This window comes from Miniopterus schreibersii (assembly GCF_964146895.1).
Source record: "Miniopterus schreibersii genome assembly, chromosome: X".
NCBI lineage: Eukaryota > Metazoa > Chordata > Mammalia > Chiroptera > Miniopteridae > Miniopterus > Miniopterus schreibersii.
This window is the reverse complement of record NC_138104.1, coordinates 106,079,572-106,098,484: the sequence shown is the minus strand read 5'-3', so window position 1 is coordinate 106,098,484 and position 18,913 is coordinate 106,079,572. Positions and strand designations below refer to the sequence as shown.

Genomic DNA, 18,913 nt, shown 5'->3' with positions numbered 1-18,913 from the left:
GCCAGTATTTTGTGTACTTTGTGTTCGTTGTAAAGTCTTTGGACTCTGTTGCTGAGCTGAGCCTGTTTCAGTATTTAGGGTCAGGGTCAGGGTCAGAGGGTGACTGGCTTCTGTCCAGGGCACGCCAGGGAGGGGCCTTTGGATGGGACAGGAGAAGCACCCCCTGGAGTTGTCTCTTAACAAATGCAGTAGAATGTTGGTCCCCCTAGTTCCTTATATTCATAAGCAAGAGAAGCGGGGTTCTTACTGTCAGCCTCCCGCTTGAGTCTCTTAGTTCCCTGTGAGAGTGGGGACCGCGTGAGACAGAGGCAGGCGGTCAAGCGCGCAGAGCAGGAGGCGGTCAGTTTTCATCAAGCCTGCAGGGTGGCTATTTGAGGCAAGTTGCATTTTGTTCCCAAGTTTCCAAATACACTTAAGGAAAAAACACACACAAAACCAGCCTCACTGGGGAGGGCTTGGGGTATAGAGAAAGAAAACCTCTGCCTGTCTTCCTTTCAAATTTTGCATGAGTCTTGGCTGGTGTTGCTCAGTGGTAAGAGCATCAGCGTGGACTGAAGGGCCTTGGGTTCGATTCCTGGTCAAGGGCTCGTACCTGGGTTGCAGGTTTGCTCCTCGCCCGGAACAGGGCACGTGCAGGAGGCAACCCATCGACGTGTCTCTCATTGATGTTTCTCTCTCATTCTCTCTCCCCCCTCCTTGCCTTCCATTCTCTCTAAAAAAAAATTAATGGAAAACATCCTCAGGTGATTAACAAAAAATAAAATTTTCATGGACGTAAAACTGTTGTGTTAAAAAAAAATAGCCTAGATGAGATACGGTCCACATACCAAAATATCCACCCGTGTAAAAGTGGACAATGCAGCGTGTGTGAGGTTTTGTTTTCTGGTTTTTTTACTATGTCCAGTTCCACGACCCACCCCCACGATGTAATTCGAGACCCTTTTTGCCACCTCCGAGGAAACCCATCAGCTAGTTTTCTGTTGCAGATCTTCATCCGAGGATATTCTTTCTGTTGATTTTTAGAGAGGGGTGAAAGGGAGGGAGGCAGGGGGACGGGGGAGAGGGAGAGACGCCTTGATGTGAGAGAGACACATTGATTGGTCGCCTCCCGCGTGCCGAGGATCAAACCTGCAACCTCTCGTCTGTCCCGATGGCACCTGACTTTGCCCGTGTCTGCGAAACCGTGCCCGTGACGGGGTGAATCCAGGCACCCACCTGGAATCTCCGAGGAGCGTCTCCCGGCCCTTCTCAACACGCCATCTCATTACTGGGACATCCCGCAGGTAGGCGGCTTTGGTCGTCTTAGGGAAAAGCCGCTTACGGTTTAATCAAGTAAATGCGGTCGGGGGCCAGTCACGTGTCCTGGAAGCCGGACCTTGCTGTGTGTTTTTTTTGTTGCTGTCGTCAATCCTCACCTGAGGATATTTTTCCATTGATTTTCCGAGGGAGCGTGTGGAAGGGGGGGAGAGAAACTTCGATGGGTTGCCTCCCGCACACGCCCAGGTACGGGCCCTTGACCTGGAATCGAACCCGCCAGTCTCTGGTCCTCAGGCCGATGCTCTTAACCACCGAGTCCAGCTGGCTAAGGCGCTTTTTTGAAAAAAAAATCTTTGTTGTTGAAAGTATTGGAGATAGATGTCCCCCGTTTTTTCGCCCTTGCCCCCCACCCCCGGTTCTGGCCCCCGCCCCAGGGCCTTCCCCACACTATCGCCTGTGCCCGTGGGTTATGCACAGATGCACATAAGTTCTTTGGTTAATCTCTCCCCACCCCTCCCCGCTTCCCTCCGAGATCCCCAGTCTGTTCCATGCTTCTGTGTCTCTGGACTTAATTTTATTAATCGGTTTATTTTGTTCATTAGAGTCCCCATACGAGCGCGATCACGGGACACTTGTCTTTCTCTTACTGGCTTGTTTCCCTGAGCGTCGTACCCTCCAGGTCCATCCTTGCTCTTCACTTCAGGCTGTGTCCACACTGCCCTGCAAGCCCCTCTCCCTGGCTGTCTCCTAGGACCCGTCCTCCACCCACGGGACTTCTCGCCAAGAAGGGTTGGCCTCACCCTTTGAACTTTCTCTTTCACGCCCCCGCCACTGAAACAAGTGACATGTCTCCAGACACAGGGCGGACACGTGGGCCGGTGAGCTGATACTGAGCTCCGCTCATGGGCGCCAAGCTGGGGGACGTTGGCGGTGCCGCCCCCTGGGCTTCGAGTGTATGAAGCTGAGCCTCAGGAATAAAGAGTCGGGCGCCTCCCGGACGGGACTGAGCTATGGCCAAGACCCCGGCTCAGGGCAAAGAACAGTAGGAGAAGCCTGGCTGGCGTGGCTCAGTGGTTAGAGCCTCGGCCCTCACCCTGAAGGGTCTTGGGTTCGATTCCCAGTCAAGGGCATGTACCTGGGTTTGCAGGTTCGATACATTGATGTTTCTCTCTCTCTCTAAAAGTCAATGGAAAAAATAACCTTAGGGAAAGATTAACAAAAAAAACCACCAGGGAAATTTTTCCGAGCACTTGACAAACTGGTTTAAAATCCTTGCAGACGTAAGTCCTTGCTAGGGAGCGGCCTTCTAAGAATAGTAAACAGGGCTGTGTGCAGAGCAGCGGGGAGACGACTCCAGGGTGTATTGGGATTTATTTTGGATGGTGTTAAGAATGACTCCGTGGACGTGGCCCAGAGCCACCGAATGGACGGATGGAGCTGAACCCAGAACCCAGAAGTGGGTGTGGGCAGATACGGGGCAGCGGGAAAGATTGAGGGACGGGCCGATCAGAGGACAAACGGGTAGCTTACACATTTCCCGCCTGGATGAAATTAAATAATTCAGAAAAAAAAATAAATTTTAAAAATAAATATTTAAATAAAATTTTAAAATAATTAAGCAAGCCCTAGCTGGTTTGGTTCAGTGGTTAGAGCGTCGGTTGCAGACTGAAGGGTCCTGGGTTCGATTTCCGGTCAAGGGCATGTACCTGGATTTGCTGGTTCGATCCCTGGCCCTGGTCGGGGCACGTGCGGGAGGCAACCCATCGATGCGTCTCTCTCACATCCATGTTTCTCTCTCTCTAGCCCTTCCACTCTCTCTGAAATGCAATGGGAAAAATATCCTTGAGGATTAAAAAAAATTTAAATAGATAAAAATATTTGCATTAATGAAAACTAGCTAAATAATAAAATAAATGATTCTTTAAAATAAATTTAAAAATAGTTAAATAAAAATAAAAACAAGTAAATTAAAATAAAAAGTTAAAACAATAAAATAAAATAGGTTGAAAATAAATAATTACAGTAACATTAACGTTTATTATGTTGAGGTGAGTTCTGTCTGTACCTGGAGGGCTCTCAGTATAAATGGAGTTTGAATTTTGTCAAAAGTATTTTTTCTTTTTTGTGGGATATTGTCTATGGACCGTCCGTATGTTCGCTTTGCAGAAATGTTGAGGCCCTCGGCCCATTTTCAGCCGGACTGGTTTTTGTTTTGGTTTTTACGTTGTACGAGTTCCTTATAGATCTCGGATATTAACCCCTGATCGATCGATGGATCATTGACACAGACCTTCTGTCATTTATGAGGTTAATTTTTTTGGTTTTGTGGATGGCAACGTTTACCGGCCCCGAACCTTCTCAGTTCGACGCAGTCCCGTTTATTTATTCTTTCTGCCTATTAAATAAAAATAAAAATCTGCCCGGCCGGGCGTGGCTCAGCGGTTGAGCGTCGACCTAGGGTCCAGGTGATCAGGGTTCGATTCCCGGTCAGGGCACACGCCCGGGTTGCGGGCTCGATCAATGACTCTCTCATCATTGATGTTTCTCTCTCTCTTTCTCCCTCTCCTCTCTCTGAAATCAATAAAGATATATTTAATTAAAAAATAAAAAAATAAAAAAATAAAAATAAAAATTGAAATTTAACTTAAACATAAGCTAATAAAACGTGACAATGACATAATATATTATTTCCAGGCCGTGGGCACCTCGGGGACAGCAGGCGTGGGCAGAAAACCAGCGGGAGCCCGTAAGCCGTGTCATCCCCTTAATAAGGCTCATGGGATTCTCCACCGTGACCGTCTTGTCTCGCTGGTGGGTCTCCTGCTCCAGCACCGAGTCGCTGGTCGTCCCCAGCTTGCTAACAGCCCCGTACCCCCTGCAGCCAGGACAACCGGGGACCCTCAAAGCCAGGTGGCCTGGAAGGAAATGAGTTCCCCGGGGGATCAGGCCACCCCGAGTCTCCTGGACCAGTGCTCTCACGGCTTCATGGTCTCCCAGGTAGGAGCCGGGGAAGAACCTACTGCTGGGCAGGCTCGGGTCCCACGGACGGGAGAGGGGGTGGGGGGTGGGTGGGACTGCTTCATGGGTGAGCGCTGCCTTGGGGACCCTTCTGCGGACCCCGTCTTAGAATGCTGCTGGCTCTCTATAGTGTCGGGTGCGTTATAAATCCTGGGAGGGTGGTCGCTTTGCCACACACGATCCTGGGTCATTAGCTGTCACCAATTTAACAGGACGAGAGCTGGTATAATCTTAATAGAATAAAATTTAATGCAACCGTAGAACAGGTTGAACCAGCCAAGGAATGGCCCTGCCCTGGGCCGGTTTGGCTCAGTGGTTAGAGCGTCGGCCTGCAGGCTGAAGGGTCCCGGGTTCGATTCCTGGTCAAGGGCACGTACCTGGGTTGCAGACTCGATCCCTGGCCCTGGTTGGGGCGCGCGTGGGAGGCCACCAATCGATGTGTCTCTGTCACATCTCCCTCCCGCTCTCTCTAAAAAGCAATGGAAAAAATGTCCCCTATGGTGGCAGCTCCCACCAAATCCTGGCCCTCACTGTCCCTGGGGCCCAGTTCCTCCACTAGATGGTGTCCCCACTAGACATCTGGTCCCGACCGGGGGCCAGGGATCGAGCCTGCAGCCCAGGTATGTGCCCTTGGCTGGAGTCGAACCCGGGACCCTTCAGTCTGCAGGCCAATGCTCTGACCATTGAACCAAACTGGCCAGGGCAAAACCTCTTTTTATTGTGGCAAAATAGACATAAAATTTACAATTTTAGCCACTTTTAGGCGTATAGTTCAGTGGCATTCACATCGTTGGGCAAACATCGCCACCATCATCTCCAGAACCTTGTCATCGTCCCAAACTGAAGCTCTGTCCCCATAAAACACTCACCCCCCCCATCCCCCTTCCCCAGTCCCTGGCGCCCACCCTTCCTCTTCCTGACTCTGTGAATTTGTAACTCTCGGGACCTCGTATAAGTGGAATCCTATAGGATGTGCCCTTTAGTGCCTGGCTTGTCACTTAATGTCCTCAAGGTCCATCCATGTTGTAGCAGGTATCAGAATGTCATTCCTTTTCATGGCTGTATAATATTCCATAATATCGGACACTTGGGTTGCTCCCACCCCTTGGCGACTGTGACCGATGCCGCCATGGACACAGGCGTACACGTATCTCCTCCAGTCCCTGCTTTCAATTCTCCCGAGGTTCTCTTTGCCGCCTGCGAGCTGGGAGTGTTTGACACTCTCGCCGAGGCCCCGGGGCCCCTGGGCTCGGACGCAGTGGCCGCACGGCTGGGCACCAGCTCCCGGGGGACAGAGCTGCTGCTGGACACCTGCGTGTCCCTGAAGCTCCTTCAAGCGGAAACGAGAGGAGGAAGAGGTATGTGTCGGTTTCAAAGGAGGCGTTTTTAAATGCTCACCCTCGGCGCCGTTTTTCTGGGAAGAGCCAGCCGGGGACAGTCCACAGCCCGGCCGGCGTGGCTCAGCCGTTGAGCATCGACCTATGAACCAGGAGGTCAGGGTTCGATTCCCCATCAGAGCACATGCCCTGGGTTTTGGGCTTGATCTCCCGTCGGGGGCGTGCAGGAGGCAGCCGATCAATGACTCTCTCATCATTGATGTTTCTCTCTCTCTCCCTCTCCCTTCCTCTCTCTAAAATCAATAAAGACATATTTTTAAAAAGTACATAAAAAAAAAATTATGCCAAGAAAGTAATCCTCTAGCACGCTAAATATATTCAATCCGAAGGTGGCCATTCACGGTGAGGTCACATTTTTATTTGGGTGCCGACGCGGCTTTCCTCCCAGGAAATACGGGAATATACGCTTTTTAAAAACTGCCCCAACTCGGCGAAACTCAAACCAGTTAACCCCAGGTTGAGCGCCGAGGGCGATTTTCGGATTCTGTGCAATTTTGTGAAATTGCCAAGTCGAGAAACGACTGCTTGGGTCGGTCTAAAAAGGAGCAGGAGAGTGTGGCCGGCTGCAGGGGCTTTTAAATTTGTTTTTAATTGTCACCCAAGGATATTTTTTTTCATTGATTTTTGCAGAGCGAGCAGAAAGGGAGGAGAGAGAGAGACATGGATTGGTTGCTGTCCGCACGCACCTGGACCAGGGCGGGATCGAGCCTGCAACCCGGCCTCGGAATTGAACCCGGGACCTCTCCGTCCGTCCGAAGGCCGAAGCTCTAACCACGGACGGCCAGGGCCCCCTGTAGGCTTTTTGCTTAAACATTGGCCGGCATTATACTGAGCAGGAAGATGCCACCTGGGAGGTGACAGTTCTCAGATAGCCAGGCTGGCAGATGCAGCAGGTGCCAGGGCGCAAGCCAGCGAGAGCCACAGAGGCCGTGCCGGGGACAACCTTTGCCGACCATCCCTACTGGTATACAGGGCGTCTCCCCCACCCCAAAAGAAATCTATGCCCACGCTTTGAACGACAGTAAAGTCGGAGTTTATGGGCACGCGGTTCGGTTTCAACATTTAAAAGAACCCGTAGAAACGAATCATTTTATTTCGGGTCAAGGCCTGTTTTCAAACGGACGACCCTTCCGATACCACAAAGCAAAGGGATCGCGAACGTCAGGAATCATTTCACGGGGTATCTGTGCGCCCTCGGCGCGTCGACGGTTGCCGGTTTGGTCCCGTCAACTTTATCTTTTACGTGTCCCCGTAAAAAAAAAGTCTAGGGGCCCTTTCGGATCCATTTCCTTTGCTCAAAGCTTTGTCTGGCGGGAAAGAGAGAAACGTCCATTGAGCTATCGGCTCTTAAAGTGCGGACACGTGTATTTTGGGGACGCCCTGGGTAGCTGCCCGGATGCTCTGCCGGAGAGGGCATTGCAGCTGGCTCTCGGGCCCTGCTTTGGGGTCCACGGGAGAGCCCCGGGGGCATTCAGCAGCCAGGACAAGTTTCTGCCCGGTGGTTAAAGGACAGCACCTTCGTCACGAATCGGACAGGCCGTGCCCCTGTCCTAAGAGCCGAAATGCTGCCCCAGGAACAGGAGCACGGCAGGATCCCACGCCAAGCACCGTTCCCGCTGTAGGGACCCGTCCATTGCCACCCGTCCCTTCGGGGTAAACCCCTCGCCGCGGGGATCTCCGTGCTCGCAGGGAAAGGCCAAACGGAAATCGCGACGTTGTCCGTCTCGGCGGCGGCTCACGGCCACGTCTTGAAATGTTAACTTATTTAATTTTTTTCCTGCTGTTCCCTTTTTCAGCTTTTTATGAAAACACAGAGCTCTCCAGTGCCTACCTGGTCAGGTCCAGCCCCAGGTCCCAGCACAACATGCTGCTGTACATGGCCAAGACCACCTACCTGTGCTGGGCACACCTGGCCCAGGCTGTGAGGTAGGCGTGTGCGTGTTGTCAACAGCGTGGGTGACATCCCAGGGCCACCCCGGGGTGGCTTCAGGGCGCTGAGGCGTCGACACGCCAGGGCCCTCGGAGAACCAAATGGGGGCCACCTGTACGTTTGGAAATTCAGAGCAGGCGTTCGATCACCTGCGGGTCACCTGTGGCGGCCACTTTAATATAATAAATCTGCTGCGATATTTTATTTTTACCTTTTTTTTTTTTAAATTACAATTATTTTTTTTCAATTTCAGTTTACATTGAATATGATTTTGCATTTGTTTCAGGTGTGCAGCCCAAGGGTTAGACGATCGTATCATTTATAAAGCGTTCCCCTTTACCGGGCTGAATACATGTGTCCAAACAGAGCAAAAGATTTCGAAGTTGATATTCAATTTAAAATTAAATATTAAAGGGGCGCGAGCCGCAGACGGGGCGCAGAGCACAGCGGTGAGAGGGAGAGACCGGGCTACGTATCTGAGACGGGACGGGGGCTGGCGTTGGGGGTGCAGGGACCAGGACAGGGGCAGGAGGGGACAAGCAACAGGGACACAGTTGTCCTGGACACCAGGGAGCCCTCCCGGGTGGCGTCGGGTGCACCAGAAATTCTTCACCGAGCTACAGGGAGGCGGAGAGAAGGAACTAGGGGTAGACTAGTTAGTTACCTGCCGCAGGTAACTAGCTGGTCCTCCAGGCTCATCAGCAGTCTCCCCAGTTATAAGGAGCTTTCCATCCTCAGACGCTGGGCCATGAGTCGTTCGAGGCTGTGACGTCCCCAAAGGGCACGTCATCGTCACAGTCTTTCTATTGCCATTAAAATTTTATTCCGCGCCGCAGCTGGAGCGGTTAGAAAGGGAGCCCCCCCGGGCACCCCAGGGTCGCGGGTTCGATTCCTGGTCAAGGGCACGTACCTGGATGGCAGGTTCGCTCCCCGCACCCCGTCGGGGCAGGTGTGGGAGGCGACCCATCGATGTTTCTCTCTCACACTGACGTTTCTCTCTCTCTCTGTGTCCCCTCCCTCCCACTCTCTGTTAAAAAATATCCTCCAGTGAGAATTGACAACAAAATTTCACCCCTTCTTTGCTCGTAGGGGACCCCGCAGCTCTGAATATTCGTGTTTTTTGACCAGGAATGGAAGGCATGCATGCGTTCCATCAACTGGTCACTTAATTACACTTCCTGCTTGTCCCACCCGTGATCTAAGGCCCGGGTGGGGCACGTCCGGTCCTCAGGCCCTAAACGACCAGGGAAATCATCGCGTCCGGCCCTGCCAAGCCAACCGCAGGCAGGGCTCGAAATTCAATCCATCTAGGAGCGGTCGTCATAGCTAATTGTTAAGCCGATCCTTTTGCACGGCCCTCGATGATGTTAGAAATACCCACACGGCCCTTGGCAGAGAACAGGTTCCCCACCCCCGAGGGCAGGCTGTGGGACCACCTGTGTGCATTCACTGAGGTTCAGGGATTGTCCCCGAACCCGGGTGACAGGCTTCCTGCCCTGATTTCAGAGAAGGAAAGAACCAGTATCTGAAGGCGTTCGGGGTTCCCTCGGAAGAGCTCTTTACCGCCATCTACAGGTAACGCTAATATTTTATTTATTTGTACTTTTTTTTTTTTTTTAATTACAATTATTTTTTTTTCAATTTCAGTTTACATTTAATATTATTTTGGATTTGTTTCAGGTGCGCAGCCTATGGTTAGACAGTCATATCATTTATAAAGCGTTCCCCTTTACCGGGCTGAATAAATGTGTCCCAATAGAGCAAAAAGATTTGGAAGTTGATATTTAATTTAAAATAATAATGTAAAAAAACACAGATTTTTCTGTTCTAATATTTGTGTAGATCAGCTTCCTGAGTAGATAAGAATTGGCCCTTCCCTTTAAGGGCCAATTTTTTTTTTTCTTCTTAAAATATATTTTTATTGATTTCAGAAAGAAGAAGAGAGAGGGAGGGGGGGAGAGAGAGAGAAACATCGATGATGAGAGTCATGGATCGGCCACCTCCTGTATGGGGGTCAAGCCCGCAACCCGGGCCTGTGCCCTGACCGGGAATCGAACCCTGTCCTCTGGGTTCATGGGCCGATGCTCAACCACTGAGCCATGCCGGCCGGGCCCTTTGCTTTTCTTTATATGCACGGACACAGATTTGGTGTTTGCATGGTAGGTAGGTGAGGTAGGTAGACAGGCTGATGGTAGATGGAGAATAGATGATCGACAGTGAGACACACAGACTGACAGATACTGAGTCTCTCGTGCCAGGACAGAGCTTCTCAGCTCCTGAAATATTGACATTTGGGGCCGGATGACTCTTGTCTATTCGTACACGGAGACCACACCTACACGGTGGGCTCCAGAGGGGCACAGAGGAGAGAGGAACTGTGAGGTGGAGGGGGGGGCATGACCCACAAACCCAGAGATACGCCCAGGTCCTCACCCGCCCACCCTCCTTGTCTTCTGCCCCCTTGCAAGGCCCCTCCTGCCCTCACCGTCTCTTGCCCACCTCCCAGGATCCCCACCGTTTGGAGCCCTTGCCTCCAAATGGCATTACTAAAATATAATCTTTAGTAAAATATAATCTTTACTGGCCTAAAAAAATTAAATACTTATATAAATACTTACATAAATTAAAATTTTATCGTCTAAACAAAATATTCACTCTTACAACTATTTTTAAATTTAACGAATGCCTTTTAAAGGCATTACCATAAAATATATTGTTATTTTACAAACAAAATATATAATACGATCTATTGGTTAAATATATTTAACCAATATTTAAATTTAAATTTAAATTTTAATTAAATTTAAATTTTAAAACACCTTTTAATTTTAAAAATTTAAATTTTAAAACACCTTTTAATAAAAAAAAAAACTTTAAATTATTGCAATGGGCCCTAGAATATTCTCTCTGCTTATTAAGAAAAAAAAGTTTTTAAACTTAATTAAGCCTACGTAATATACTTAAAATTACATAAAAGCTTTGCCAAATAATAATAACGATTCTATTCATATAGAAATATTTTTATTAAAATAAATATTTTAAAAATTTCAATCCTAGAAAAAAAACTTACAAAAATTCAAACAGCGCCGGTCGACTTGCAAAGTAGATAATCTTGCCTCGTGCCACGCGGGGTGAGGGACACAGCCTTGGTTTCCCTGATTAGAAAGCGTCTGACTCCTGCCCGGCCGGCGTGGCTCAGTGGTTAAGTGTCAACCGGTGAACCAGGAGGTCGCAGGTTCGATTCCCGGTCAGGGCCCAGGCCCGTGTTTCAGGCTCGATCCCCAGCAGGGGGCGAGCAAGAGGCGGCCGATCCGTGACTCGGATCATGGATGTTTCTCTCTCTCTCCCTCCCTCTCTCTAAAATCAATAAAACCATTTAATAATCATAATAAAACAGCCTCTGATTTCTGTTCTGACGGACATGGTCGTCCCTCGTGGCTCCTAGGGAAAGGCGACCAGTCATAGTCGCACTGGGTAGAGCCTGATGGCTGACCCTGGGCTCTCACCACCCGGAATGAAGTATTTTTACAGCAACCAGATTCCATGTCACTGATTCGAGCCGGACGCGTGCTGCGGGCCACAGCTCTTAGCTCCGCAGAGGGCTCCCCGTGGCCTTGCTGCTCGTGACCGTACGGGGCGCTCCGTGGTGTTGACAAGCGTGGTTTTGCCCCCCAGGTCTGAGGGCGAGCGGCTGCTGTTCATGAGAGGTCTGCAGGAGGTCTGGAGCGTCCAGGGGAGAAGCGTGCTCGCTGCCTTCGACCTGTCACCCTTCCAGCTCCTGTGCGACCTCGGCGGTGAGTCTCTCGTCTGGATGTTGGAGCCCCGTTTAAAATCCTGTATGGCCGGTGTGGCTCAGTGGTTGAGCATCGACCCAGGATCCAGGCGATCGAGGTTCGATTCCCAGTCGGGGCACATGCCCGGGTTGCAGGCTCGATCAATGACTCTCTCATCATTGATGTTTTTATCTCTCTCTCTCCCCCTCCTTTCCTCTCTCTGAAATCAATAAATATATATATATATATAAATAATAATAAAAAAAATAAAATCCTGTGTGGGGAGACCTTGGCCGGTGTGGCTCAGTGGTTAGAGCATCGGCCGGAACAGGGTCGGGTCTTGGGTTCGATTCCCGGTCAGGGCCCAGGCCCAGGTTGCGAGCTTGATTCCCCAGTAGGGGGCGTGCAGGAGGCAGCCGATCAGTGACTCTCACCATTGATGTTTCTCTCTCTCTCTTCTCTAAAATCAATAAAAAACGTTTAAAAAAAAATAAAATTCTGCCCGGCCGGGTGTGGCTCAGCGGTTCAGCGTCGACCTGGGATCCAGGCGATCGGGGTTCGATTCCCGGTCGGGGCACATGCCCGGGTTGTGGGCTCGATCAATGACTCTCTCACCATTGATGTTTCTATCTCTCTCTCTCCCTCTCCTTTCCTCTCTCTGAAGCCAATAAAGATACATTTAAAAAAATAAAAATAAAATAAAAAATAAAAAAATAAAATTCTGTATGAGACATGCCTGAACCCTTTGTGGCTTTTTAAAAATTTTTATGAATATATATATTTTTTATTGATTTCAGAGAGAGGAAGGGAGAGGGAGAGAGAGAGAGAAACATCAATGAAGCTCTTTCACATCCCGAAGCCTGTGGTGGCCTCGACTTGTCACCGTCTGTAACCAACTAGCCGCCTCTGCGGAGCCGTGGCTGTCGATGTGGGGACGGTCAGAATCCCCCGGGGGACCCGCTGCGACTCAGACGCGGGCGCCCCACCCTCCGAGGCTCTATCTGAGTTTCTGACCGGCTCCCAGGGGCGCTGATGTGGCCGGTCCAGGGACCACACCTGAGCAGACGATAGCAGGGCTCGGCCTAAGAACGGGTGCTTTAGTCCAAGGCGTCCCCTTGTCCCCTGGCCGAGATGCTGGGAAGGAACCCACAGAGACATTGAGGTGACACTTGTCATATGGCTTCCTTGTGAGGCCCAGTTCTGTCTGAGCCTCTGGGGCCAGGAGAGATTCCTGGGTCCTGCGGGGGCGCAGATATCACCCTTTAGCTTAGGAACCTCATGTTTGGGTGCTAAGGTGCCTATGAAGGATGTGACCTAAGGATTTGGGGTTCGGTGCACCTGCTGGGGAGCACCCGCCCAACGGCATCGTCCGTCTTTTAAAAACAAAGTGAAGACCCGGTGGCTTTGGCTGAGCTGCCGGTGATGACGTCAGGGTGCAAGGCCCATTCGGGAGGTCCTGGGTCCTGGGTCTGCGGCTCAGGGGGGCGTCCCCAGATCTTGTAGGGCCGTGGCAGGAGGTAGATGGACAGAGCTCCCCGAGGGAGACCGTGCTGGCCCGAAGGTGTTCCCTCGGCTCTCCGCGGGCAGCAGGCGCGATCGTCGGGAGATTCGACCCTGGATTCGAAAGTGGGTTCTGTCTCTTGCTGGCTGTGTGACCTCAGGCAGGTTGCTTGGAATCTCTGGACCTCAGCTGACCTGAGAAATGGGGGGGAGGTCATTCCATCGAAATACATGTCCGTATACGGATCACCTCCCTGGGGGTGAAACCACAGGAAAGGTCTCCTGGATCCAGGATCTGTATTGGGTGGCATCGGGAAGGGTCGTCACCAGGGTGGTCCCTGGAAACGTCCTCCGTGGGGCACTTGCCTGGGGCTTCCGGCTTCCTTCATGGGGCGGTTGTCTGCCGTCGGTGGGCAGACGTCCCGGCCGCAGTCAGCTCAGACGCTGTGTTGGAAGTTGGATCCCAGGCCGGGCGAACCAGGGAGACCACGTAGGCTCAGGGGCATGTCGATGACGCGGGGACCGTGACAACTAGGTCCCCAACCTGGACCCTCAGGGGTTCGCGGTGGCCGCCCACAGGTTCATCTCTGCCCGTCACCCTCTGCGTCTGCTTCCAGGCTGTTCGGGGGCTCTGGCCAAGGAGTGCGTTTCTCTGTACCCTGGACGCCAGGTCACCGTTTTCGACATCCCAGCTGTGGTGCAGGCGGCCAAGAGGCACTTCGTGTTCCCAGGGGAAGAAGGGATCACCTTCCGCGAAGGTAGGTTTGCACCCGGGGGCTGGGAGAGGCCGACCGTGGGGGCGTCCGCGGGATGAAGTGAAGGCCCTGAGATGCGGTCGTCCTGGGTCAGGGGGGCCCGACGTCCAAGGACAGGGTCCTTGTAAGAGACAGGGGAGGCGAAACAGACACAGAGGAGAAGCGTCGGGGAGACGGAGGCAGAGACGGGAGGGAGGCGGCCACCAGCCCGGGGACGCCTGGAGGCCCAGGAGCTTTAAGAGGCAGGGGGGACACTCCAGGGGGGAGCAGGGCCCTGGGACCCCTGGATCTCAGACGCCTGGCCTCCAGGATGGGGTGGTGAGCGCATGGGGAGGAATGTCTGTTGTTTAAGCCCCCAGCGGGGGGTATTTTCTTACGACCGCCCCAGGAACCTCATACTGGTGTCTAAATTCAAAACATTCACGGCTTGGAATAAATGAAGTGGGCTGAAGGCAAGATCAGGGGACAATAATTGATTCCGAGGGAGGAGGACCGTGAGCCGAGAGCGGGAATGGGGCTCCCTCTCGCCTTGGAAACATGGGGCTCAGCTCCCCACGTCTCCTCTCTCCGGGGAGAGATGCTGGAAACGGTCAACGCAGCATCCAGCACGTCCTCCGAAATGCATGTGAATTTGCAGAGTTTGGGTCCACCCAGGCCTTCTGAGTTGACCCTGCAGGCACAGGGCTCTCCAAGGTTCCTTCCCAAATGGACGCTTTTGCAGGAAAAAAATATTATGAGAGTTGAGTGTCTGACACCAGCTGCGTGTAAGGGTCTCTCTGGGGCATTTCTTCTCATTCAGAGAGACGTGTACTGACTGTCGGTGCCACAGGAGATGCTGACCGATTGCCAGCGGCCTCCTGGAGTGCGTTGGCCGAGGGCATTTAGGAAATGAAATGAAAATGAAATCATCTCCCAGATCTGATGAAGGCCCCAAACATCTTCAGAACTGTCTCCATTGAGGCTTCTGTTTGTCCAGGGCTAGGTCTGGGGGTCACCAGCTGGGTAGATCTGGGGAATGCTCGATCCACCCAGGTGACCTTACCATGCCAGCTGCTGGTCCACTCCAGGGTGACCCCAGGGCCCCTACCCTGTGTTACAGGAGATTTCTTTCAAGACCCCCTTCCGGAGGCAGATCTGTACATCCTGGCCAGGATCCTGCATGACTGGGCCGATGAGAAATGTGCACAGCTGCTGGCGAGAATCCATCAGGCTTGCAAGCCAGGTGGGTTGTGTGATGGGGCCACTGTCCCAGTTGTCCTGTGAAGCCCAGTCATCCAAGTGGTCCATGAGGATGTGGGCAGAGCCTCTGTGTGGGATGGGGACACTGCCTTACATGTCTTCTGAGGTTCCTCCATGCTGATGGTCCATGAGGATGTGGGCACAGCTTCTGTGTGGGATGGGGACACTTTCCCACATGTCCTCTGAGGTCCCTCCATGCTGATGGTCCATGAGGACATGGACAGAGCTTTGTTGTATGATGGGGACACTGTTCCAGCTGTCTTCTGAGGTTCCTCCATCCTCATGGTCCATGAGGACATGGGCACAGCTTCTGTGTGGGATGAGGACACTGTCCCACATGACCTCTGAGGTCCCTCCATGCTGATGGTCCATGAGGACATGGGCAGAGCTTTGGGGTATGATGGGGACACTGTCCCACCTGTCTTCTGAGGTTTCTCCATCCTGATGGTCCATGAGGATGTGGGCACAGCCTCTATGTGGGATGGGGACATTGTCCCAAATGTCCTGTGAGGTTCCTCCATCCTGATGGTCCATGAGGACATGGGCACAGCCTCTGGGTGTCCTCATGGACCATCAGGGTGGAGGGACAGCAGGACATTCTTAAATTCTGGTGGCCCATGAGCATGTGGTCACAGCCTCTGGGTGTGCTGGGGACACTACCCTGGATGTCCTCTGAGTCATCCATGGTATGGTTCAGGAGGATGTGGTCACAGTCGTTATAACGGTCTCCCCTCTTTGCAATAATAAATGCTCCCACCACAAGCTTGTGTACTGGGATTGGTAACCACTAATAGCTCCATCGTCTACATAAGAAAACTCTGGTCCAAGAAATTTATTGGGCACATTTATACTAAAATTCATCTTTTTGTTCATCTGAAATTAACATTCCACCAGGGCCTGTGTGGTCACTTGCTCAGTCTTGGCCCCCTGCCTAGTAGCTTTGGGAATGCCCTGGCTTTCTGGACCCCCTCCCCTAAGAGAGCTAGAAGATGCACTTAGTGAATCCATGAGTTTGTGGTTTTTAAAAATATATTTTTTTTTATTTATTTCAGAGAAAGGAAGGGAGAGGGAGAGAAAGAAACATCAATGATGAGAGAGAGTCATCGATCGGCTGCCTCCTGCACGCCCCCGACTGGGGGTCAAGCCCACAACCTGGGCATGTGCCCTGACCGGAAATCGAACCCAGATCTCCCAGATCCTAAGTCGATGCTCAATGGCTGAGCCACGCCGGCCGGGCCATGAGTACTTTTTACAGCTTCAAATAATGCATTTTGGGTGTAGATGATTGTGTTTCCTTCACACTGGAAAGCAAGAGCCTTGTTGATGCCACCCTGTGTGTTTTGCCTTGGAAGCTGGCTTGAGAAACGGAGGGCACCTTGCCATCCTGTGTCTGTGAGAGCTGATCAGATGTCTGCCGCCTAAATAGCCAGCACGTGAGGCAGCTCATGGACCGGGGTCATCCTCTGCTCCTTGCGACTTGCTCATCAGCACCCTTGTCTTTACCCGAATTTCCAACATGGCTATTGACCCACCTACCCCACTTCTGGGAATATGTCCTGAGACTCCTGAACACCCGTCAGAAAGAATATACGCACCCCTAGGTTCATAGCAGCGCAATTTACAATAGCGAAGATCTGAAAATAGCCCAGGTGCCCATCCGTAGACGAGCAGATAAAAAAGCGGTGGTACATCTACGCCGTGGAATACTACGCAGCTGTGAAAAAGGTAGATCTCTTACCCTTCGGGACAGCAGGGAGGGACCCGGAGAGTATTATGCTGAGTGAAAGAACCAGGCAGAGAAAGACAAGTATCCCATGATCTCACTTATATGTGGGATCTAAGGAACAAAATAAACTGACAAACAAAATAGATCCAGAGACACGGAAGCATGGAGCAGACGGAGGGAGCTCAGTGTGGGGGTGGTGAGGTGGAGAGAGGACAGGAGGAGATTAACCAAAGAACATATATGCTTATAGGCATAACCCGTGGACACAGGCAATAGAGTGGGGAAGGCCTGCGGTGGGGCAGGGATTGGGTGAAGGGGGGTAGTAATCCTGTCAACAATTAAAAAATAAAGAAACTGCTAACCAGATATATCTATCATCTATCTATCTATCTATCTATCTATCTATCTATCTATCTATCTATCTATCTATCATCTATCTATCTATCATCTATCATCATCTATCTATCTATCATCTATCTATCTATATCTATCTATCTATCTATCTATCTATCTATATCTATCTATCTATATCTATCTATCATCTATCTATCTATCATCTATCTATCTATCTATCTATCATCTATCTATCTATCTATCTATCTATCTATCTATCTATCTAATCATCTATCATCTATCTATCTATCTATATCTAATCTATCATCTATCTATCTCTATCTATCTATCATCTATCTATCTATCTATCTATCTATCTATCTATCTATCTATATCTATCTATCTATCTATCTATCTATATCTATCTATCTATCTATCTATCTATATCTATCATCTATCTATCTATCTATCTATATCTATATCTATCTATCTATGTATCTATCTATCATCTATCTATCTATCATCTATCTATCTATCTATCATCTATCATCTATCATCTAAAATGTGTAGTTAGGTCATGGCCAAAAGTACCAGTGGAGGCAAGTCTTCCAGCTGAGAGGCTGTAGCAGCCCAGAGCCTGACCACATGTCTGCACCCCACGCTCCCTGGGTGCCCTCAGAGACCCTCCGCATGTTCAATTTTCGAGAGAAAAAAATTAAATATTTTATTTACTGCTGGGCATCTGGAGGCGACTGTCAAATTGTGCTAAATAGGCCACCCCTGGCCTGGCCTGCGTGGCTCAGCGGCTGAGCATCGACCCATGAACCAGGAGGTCAGGGTTCGATTCCGGGACCGGGCACAGGCCCGGGTTGCAGGCTCGATCCCCAGCAGGGGGCGTGCAGGAGGCAGCCGATCAATGATTCCCTCTCATTATTGATATTTCTCTCTCCCTCTCCCTTCCTCTCTCTGAAATCAATAAAAACATATTTAAAAATAATAGTCCTTCCTGGGGGATGTGTGAAGGCCTGTCCAAGCCGTTGCAAGATTAGTTTGGCTGAGAAGTCGTCTTATGGTGGAGGTAGCAGGGCCAGCCGCCTACCTGTGTGTTTAGGGCCACCGGTCATCCACCGTGATGACCAGTCTGCTTCCCCTACCGGTTCCCCGGTGGCCAGGTGGGTGACTCTGCACATACACCACACCCCTCTGGTCACTTACGTGGAGCTGGTCAGCACCCACCCGAGGGCGTGCTTGCAGGCTGGAGCTCCAAGGAATGAGGGATACTCATGTCCACCCCTCCCGGCCGCAGGCGGTGGGGTCCTGGTCATCGAAAGCCTCCTGGACGAAGACGGACGGGGCCCCCTGACCACGCAGCTGTACTCGCTGAACATGTTGGTGCAGACGGAGGGCCGGGAGCGGAGCCCGGCCCAGTACCGCGCTCTCCTGGCCGGGGCCGGCTTCAGGGACGTCAGGTGCAAGAGGACCCCGGGCACCTACGGCGTCATCCTGGCCAGCAAGGAGCGCCCCCTGTAGGTCTGCCGCGGCCCTGGGCACCCACACGTCGCTGTCGACGGACGGCCTCAGCTCGGGCTCTCGGTTTTCCTGCTCTGCTGGCCAGTGAGTTGGGATTTCCGTGGACGGTGGCTGAACGCCCTTCATTTCGTGGGTTCTGTCCTGTTTTCTTTGTAAAAATTTATTTTATTTTATTCTAGTCTAGTCCCCTGAACTCTACTGTGCTCTGTTGTGTTCTGTCTACCACATGGGGACCGGGACATGGACATCCTTGGGGACGTATGTCTGTCTAGCACAAGGGGACTGGGACATGGGCATCCTTGGGGACATATGTCTGTCTAGCACAAGGGGACTGGGACATGGGCATCCTTGGGGACATGGGTCTGTCTAGCACATGGGGACTGGGACATGGACATCCTTGGGGACATATGTCTGTCTAGCACAAGGGGACTGGGACATGAGCATCCTTGGGGACA

The 18,913-nt window shown here is 51.4% G+C and overlaps 1 protein-coding gene across 1 annotated transcript; it reads left to right on the top strand.

The window, feature by feature from the left end:
- Positions 1 to 4,182: 4,182 nt before the first annotated feature.
- On the top strand, positions 4,183 to 18,458 carry LOC308551105 (acetylserotonin O-methyltransferase-like; the record flags this gene model as incomplete). Its single annotated transcript, XM_081125437.1, has 8 exons — positions 4,183 to 4,254; positions 5,459 to 5,633; positions 7,469 to 7,598; positions 9,109 to 9,177; positions 11,278 to 11,396; positions 13,493 to 13,633; positions 14,730 to 14,852; positions 18,235 to 18,458. The coding sequence occupies 8 exons, from the start codon at positions 4,183 to 4,185 to the stop codon at positions 18,456 to 18,458; spliced, it is 1,053 nt and encodes a 350-aa protein (XP_080981563.1).
- Positions 18,459 to 18,913: the final 455 nt, after the last annotated feature.